The sequence below is a fragment of the Poecilia latipinna genome, unplaced genomic scaffold (genome assembly GCF_001443285.1).
Source record: "Poecilia latipinna isolate Pla-1442-1.1 unplaced genomic scaffold, P_latipinna-1.0 Scaffold3334, whole genome shotgun sequence".
Lineage (NCBI taxonomy): Eukaryota > Metazoa > Chordata > Actinopteri > Cyprinodontiformes > Poeciliidae > Poecilia > Poecilia latipinna.
This window is the reverse complement of record NW_015115950.1, coordinates 22,001-29,181: the sequence shown is the minus strand read 5'-3', so window position 1 is coordinate 29,181 and position 7,181 is coordinate 22,001. Positions and strand designations below refer to the sequence as shown.

The 7,181-nt window shown below is 42.9% G+C and overlaps 1 protein-coding gene and 1 long non-coding RNA gene across 3 annotated transcripts in view; one reads left to right on the top strand and one right to left on the bottom strand.

Moving 5' to 3' along the window:
- The window catches only part of timm50 (translocase of inner mitochondrial membrane 50 homolog (S. cerevisiae)), a 16,030-nt gene extending 12,652 nt beyond the window's left edge, over positions 1–3,378 (bottom strand). The window contains exons 1-3 of one of the 2 annotated variants that reach the window (XM_015023523.1): positions 3,068–3,378; positions 1,551–1,707; positions 584–670 (exon numbers count right to left, since the gene is read on the bottom strand). In XM_015023523.1, coding sequence (XP_014879009.1) covers positions 584–670; positions 1,551–1,707; positions 3,068–3,268 — 445 coding nt within the window. In that variant the 5' untranslated portion in view covers positions 3,269–3,378. The remainder of the gene's footprint in view (positions 1–583; positions 671–1,550; positions 1,708–3,067) is intronic. The other variant, XM_015023524.1, reaches the window with a different exon arrangement.
- The window catches only part of LOC106940717 (uncharacterized), a 9,212-nt gene continuing 5,367 nt past the window's right edge, over positions 3,337–7,181 (top strand). The window contains exon 1 of the long non-coding RNA XR_001423177.1: positions 3,337–3,408. This is a non-coding gene — a long non-coding RNA (uncharacterized LOC106940717). The remainder of the gene's footprint in view (positions 3,409–7,181) is intronic.

Genomic DNA, 7,181 nt, shown 5'->3' with positions numbered 1-7,181 from the left:
CCCTGGGTTTAAAGGTATAGGGGCTGGTCCCTTCCTAACCCACAGACATGTGGTAACCCCAGTCGAAGCTCCCCGGATGAATGTCTAAAGCCACTTTGTTGACATAAAGAATGTCAACCAAACAGTCCGACTCCAGTCGGTGAGGAAAGCCTTCCTGGGCCGGACGATGGCCACCCTTCTCCGTTCGCCCACAGCATGTTGGTGGAGAACCTGGTGCTAAACGACCTGCAGACGACCCGATTCTAGACGGTCGGTAGGTAGATGGGTCAGTCAGACTTTATTAACAAACCAGCGTTCTGACAACTATCCCAGCATGCAAAAGCTTCTTCTTCTACGGGCGAAAATGAAGTCAGTGGCTGCTTACCGTAGTTGCTAGACCTGTTGTGGCTCAATGTTGGTCCATATATAAGGGGCACTGAAGGTTTTTGGGTGCACCTTATAGTGCAGGAAATACGGTACATAAGCTGCTATTTCTGTCATCAATGTTCTGCTTTAGCTGGATGAATAAAAGAAAACTCAAACATGTCAATAAAATATTTAAGGAACCAGCTTAACAGAGCTGGACCAACAATAACATCCTCACGTTCTTCTTCATGTCTTATAATGAGTGTGTGGCGCCCCCTGCTGGGCTTCTTTCCTCCAGCACATCGCCTCATCAGGTCACTCGGATCTGACAACAAATATTTCATTTCAGTTCTGAGCAGAATAAGATTTTTATGAACAGAGAAAATTATCAGGTTTTTGAGACAAGCTGAGTCCATCAGCTGCTCAGAACCAGAACCGAGCAGAACTTCAATAAGAACCGAAAAGTTTGACTGGAAAAACGGGCCGGATCGGACTAAAGATGCAAGTTACTGATCAAAGTTAATTGATCGACTAAAGATTCATTCTTAAAAACTTGAGTTTTCTCTGGAACTAAGAAACGTTCATAAGCTGAACTTCAAAAACATTATTTAGTTTTAACATGATTCAGCTGTGATAAATGCTGACAAACTGAAAATTTGGATTTTCTCTAATTATTAGACATATTTATAAATATAAAAAAACAGAAAAACTCTTTAGTTGCTTCATAAAAGATGAAGTTTAGGATTTTGCTGAGTTTTTATATTTCTAAACAGAAACACAGAAAATTCATTTTGCACCCTGAGCTGGACTTTAATTGGACCGTTTCTCTTCTGCTCTCTGGTATGGCCGCCATCTTGGATTCTGTATTAAATTCTCTGCTTGAGGATGAGCGCCCCTGCTGGACGGAGGCCAAACTGCAACACTAGAAGAAGGACTAAGCTGACATTATTAATGGACTGGAACTCATTTTAATGCTCCATTAATCAACAGTTAATGGTAAGCTGATGAATTGTTTGCATCTTTAATCGGGAACAGAAGCTCCTCTCTTTGAACCGGTCCAACTAGAACCTTCTGGGTTCAGCTCCAGAACCAGCAGAATGTTCTGCATCCTCAGAGAACCTAAACACATGCACAGCCTGAAGGCTTTAGGTCCAGAGCCTGTCCAGAACCCAGACACCGACCGTCTGTCTGCACGCCTCGCTCACCAAAGATGTAGACGAGGCTGGCGGCCCCGCCCACTCCCATCAGCCCCGCCAGCCGCAGCACCATCTTCTTGGCGTAGGCCGAGTTCTCCTTCTGCTTCCTGTCCTCCGTCTGCTCTCCGTCCTTCTGGCCCGGATCGCCCTCTGGGGGCGGCTGACCCTGGAAAACAGTCAGACGAAGCTTTGGTCCAACTGGTTTGGTCCACTGGTTCTACTGAGCAGCTCAGAACCAAACATTCAGTCTCACAGCTTAAGCTGCTGCTGGACCCTCCGTCCTCCATCTGTAGTCCAGCGCTTAGGGAGACGGCGGACATGTTTTATACGTACGCCCCCAGAGCGGGGCCTGGGCTGCTGCCGTCCTCTACGCCTAAAACAATTTACCAAGATAAACAAGTCGAGTAGAACCAATCAGTCTAGATTATTAATACGCAACAAGGAAGCTCAAAGCGTTTTGCATCATAAAAATACAAAATTAAGTCATAAAAACATCAGTCACAATTGAGAAACCAGAAACAAACATTACATTTTGATGAGTGCCCTCATCAAAATCATAGGATATTTGATCAATGTTCCAGTTATTACTAATCAAAAGCAGCTCTAACCACACTAAGGGTTTTTAGTCTGGATTTAAAGGAACTCAGTGTTTCAGCTGTTTTTCAGTTTTCTGGAAGTTTATTCCAGATTTGAGGTGCATAGAAGCTGAAAGCTGCTTCTCCATGTTTGGTTCTGGATGCAGAGCAGAACCAGTAAAAGAAACCAGTAGACCTGACAAGTCTGGAAGATTGATGCAACAGCACAAGTAATACCAGTGGCAGCCCAAGTACCACTGGTACAACTCGGACCACAGTTTGAGAACCAAGGAGGAAATGATCAGGTTTCCACCGGTGCAGAGCCTGACCAGAAGCTGATGTTCTGCAGATGGGGACAAAGCCAGGACTGTCCAGAGGAGGACAACCAAACTGCTCCATGATTCCTCCGTGGTAACCCGGGGCTGCAGCACAACCTCGTGGGTTCCTCCACCATCACATTAAACCCATGAAGACTTGCTCCGTTGCCGATCCCAGGTTTAATGTGGGGCATGTTTGAAACCACCATGAGGAGGAGGAGGTTGGAGAGGCGGGCGGGGTCTTCTCCTCTGACCTTCACAACAAACAAACCTTGGATATTTATCTCCAACAATCTAAAGCGGAGGCCGCTTCATTGCTGCGACACAACACACAGCCGGTCCAACAACACAGCTACCAGCAGGTTAGCAGCAGGCTAACAGCAAGCTAACAGGAGGCTAACAGCAGCAGTGGGAGGTGACCGGGTAGAGACAGATTAATTATCCCTGAACTGCAACTCATGAGCTCAGACATCCAAAGATTAGCGCTGTCTCGTTTAGCTAAATGTCAGACCGACAGGAGCTAGGAGTGGCTTTGAATATTAGCACAGGAGCAGCTCAGACGGGCGGAGATGGCCGCGAACAGCGCTGTCTCCGCAGCTGCTACTGCCTGTAGAGCAAAATGAGCGCCCCTCACCTGACTCTGCTGAAGCCTCTCCTGGAGGATCGCCTGGGCTAACCCTCCCGTCGCACCGCCGGTACCGGGTGGGTTCTTCTCCGTGGACAGAGTCCGGATGACATCCAGCACTTGCTGCGGGCTGGAAGCAGCTGACATCCCGCTCTGGAACCGCAGAAGGCTCCGGCTAGCTCTCACACACATGGGGAACATCGCGGACATCTTGGATCCTAGCGTTAGCTGCCGGTGATCGCCTGTGACGTAAAGCCAAAGGACAGAGCTCCCGATTGGCTGGAGCGTCTTTGACTGGCAGGCGCGAGAGGCAGTCACAGGAGCGGGGGATCACGTGGTTGAAAGAGCAGGTGGGTTCTATAAAAATTGAACCAATCAGAAGTGAAAGTTTGTCTGACCTTCGATTCCGAAAGAAAAGCGGCCATGATGCTTGACGGTAACGTGCCCAAAGAGTATGGCAGGCCATTTTAACATAAAGTTGGTTTCACCACGCTTGCATTCAAAATATCTTAAATTGGTTAATGACTAGACATATTAGCAAATTGAGACACTTCTAATTATATCATGACTGAGAAAATACATATTTTAGATCTCTCTAATTACATTCTGACTAGTTTAAATAATAATACATTTATGTCATTACATGTTGAGATCTCATTGGGCTACAAAGGTCTTAAACCAAAACAAGTATTTACAATGGATATAAATAAACATCAAAGAAAGTGAAACAGAAATGTTGCTAAATAGTCTTAGTGGACTGCTTTAACTCATGTAAAGCACTTCGAATTGCCTTGTTGATGAAAATGCACTATATAAATAAAATTACCTTAACTTACCTTTGTGTCCCAAATGTCAGTGAGGGCTTTCCATATCCATATACCATGAAGTTACATGGAGGCTTCAGTTTAAGATGTTTACAATAAATTACTTACTATCTGTAAAGTAATTTAAAGTAACTGAGATATCTTATCTAGATTCCTTACCTGTGACTAGTTATTCCTCCAATTAAAGTTATTGTACATTTATTTTTAGATGTTATATAGATTTGACTAATGCAAATTAAATTGCAGAAATGTTGAAGCAAACTAACTTACAGATGGAGTTATGGATGGAACTGTATTTTTGGTTCCAAATGAATTAGATATCTTTAACAGACATCTATTTGTCTTGAATTAACATTCCAACTAGTCAGAGTGATATTAATGATATAAAGAATGATTATTGCTTAGTCATAGCTTTTCCAGATGTACATGATATTTTGAAATTTCAAGAAAAAATTCAGATGTTTCAACTTCTGAATGGGTTGACAGCAGAACTAAGCTGATTTTAAGTGCATTATGTTTATCAGAAGAGAATAAATAGAATAAATAAATACATTCTCTGCAGATTTCTGAAGGTCTTCACATTGTGAAGTTTGCTTTCTCCTCATTTACTGATAAGCTTTTTCTGACAATTTTGTGCAGAAAATCTAAATTCTGTAGGCAATTGTTTGGACAGCCCAAGGGCAGCACAGGGTATGCATTGTTCTTAATTCTCATATATAAAAATGTCATTTTGATGAGCAGTAATTACATTCTAGATATCTTGCATTGTAATTCTGGATGTTTGCCCCTTCAAATGATAAATCCAGTGCCAGCATTCGAGACATCCGGAAATATATTTTGACCTGACAAAATGTCCTTGAAGATATTTTGAATTATTCTTATTACTAGTCAAAATGTAAATGCATGAATTAAATTCAGGATAGTCAAACTGTGGTTCTTTCTTGTCAAAACTCACTTTAAATATCTAGAGTGTAATTATAGAACGTTAGATGGAGACCATTTTATGTTAAAATAGCTTGCCATAACTGTGCCCAAAGGGCTGCTATAGTTAATCTTACTGAAGACAGGAAGTTTATTCCCTTAAATGATGTGGAGGTTATCTATGGGTGGAGAACATGAACTCACCGGATTCTGCTGCTGACCTCTGCTTGGTGTCATTTGGAGGATGAAAGAGATATTAGCGATTTCATATTTAATTAACCAAGAGGAGCCTGAGCTGTGAATGGAAGAACCACAGCCGGCTGGTCACACACTGATGTGGGACGGCATCCTTCACTCTTCAGCCAACACAGGGAACTTAAAAAAAGGTTGAACTGAGAATAATTACATCCAATGATTTATGAAATACCAAAACTAGATCAATTGGAGCAGAAAGGAGATTTATGAAAAGCTTGAGGACTGAGCGCAGACATGATTCACTGTGGCAGAAGAGAAGACGACTGGAGCTAGATACTGGGCCCAGACCACAGGCATGGATAGAAAACTGGTGTCTAGAATATAAAACCTCCAGCTGCTCCAACCAGGTGATAGTCAATGGGGCTGATTTGGAAATATGATAAGATGGAGCACAACCTGAGGCTACAGAGGCAAAATACATATGGGATTGTTATTGCAATAATATCAGTGTGATGTAGGAGCTGCAGGATTTGGTACGCTGATTGTTTATTGCTGCAGTAGATCAGTTGATTTAAACGCCTGGTTCATGGAGTAAAGAGAAGATTCTGAGGAGAGAAGATGAAGGTTATCTCTGAAATCATCATCTTCAGCCAAGTGACATTTCTGTCTTCCTTTCACATCTGAAATTACAGAAAAAGTAGTCATTAATCAAATCTATTAAAGCAAACATTCCAGTAGTGTTCATTCCAGAGAATCATCCCCAACTAGCAGCACAATCTCCAGTCCCTTCCTGTCCATCTTCACTCGTTAGGCAGCAGAATACTTCCCCACTCTGCCTTGACTTCTGCTGGAGTCAAGATTTCTCCCTGCGCAGACCAGTCCACTCCGCCTGGCTGGACTCAGCAGAGGACAGACGGAACCGGACAGACCCACTTTCCTTCAGGGTTGGAACAGGGGTGTGGTTTCATTTCAGGAACTCAATCTGTTTCTGTTATAAAGTCATTAAAGGTTTGTTGTGAATTGAAGCTGCAGAAACAAACAACCTCATTTTAAAGAAGGAAGCCCAAAAAACCGCATCATTTTAGGCCAGTATAATACTTAACATTAAATAATCTGAGACCAAATCAGAACCAGCGCTTTACGCTAATATTAGGAGGCGTTAGCTTGTGAATTAAACTGGCAAGAAACTCAAACTAGCACCCTAAAACTAAATATTTACTGTACACAGGTAGCTAGCTTACTATTAACAGCTAACAATGACTAAGACTCTGTGATGGCCAGATAAAAGATTTTGGAGGCAGATCACTACTGTTAGCTAGCTTTGCTAACATTTACACATAGCTTACCTTCCATGGTAAAAGTTGGTCGACTCTGAAAGCGAAGCGCTACAGAATTTACAAGTCGGCCTATTCTTTCTTCTGGATGTTTTACAAATAAATTCTTCACAATTTATCTAGTGGAATTGCATTACTGAAGACTTTGCAGAACCCTAACCACAGTTCACTTAATTGGAGTGCCAAGTTTGGGAGGCAGCGGGAACAAAAATACTAAATTAGCAATAAATTAGTATAAGCTGCGACTCCCCTCCTCCCCTCGCTTTGAACCATGCAGCTTATAGCCCGGTGGGCTTTTCTGTGGATTTTTCTTCAGCCACCAGGGGGCTCTGTAGCAGGAAGTGAATCATTGGAAGTCAAACTTGGAAGTCAAAGAAGAAAGCGCAGATTTTCATTTAGAACAAGCAGATGCTAGCAGCAGGCACGACGGAGAAATGTTTTCAAACTCATTCCCCCTCATGGAAACACGAAGACGTTCATGTGATGCAGCTTTTAGGTTGAGGGCTGAAGATCTGGGAGGTCAGGAGGGACATGGAGCCGCTGCAGGTCAGCTCGGCGTGAACGAATCCACGGTTCGGCGCTGGAGACGCAGGGCTGAGTCCTTAATAGCACGTTTATTAAGGATGCAGCCCTCTGCTGTGGAAAACCGAAAACGGCTAGGATACTAGCGGCTAATAGTCCAGTGCGTCTTTTATATGTACGTTTCCAGTTTGTTTTTTTAAACTTTGTAGCTTATAGTGAGGTGAGCTTTATACAGTGGGGAGAACAAGTATTTGATACACTGTTGATTTTTCAGGTTTTCCCACTTGCAAAGCTTGTAGAAGACTAATTTTTATCATAGGTACTCTT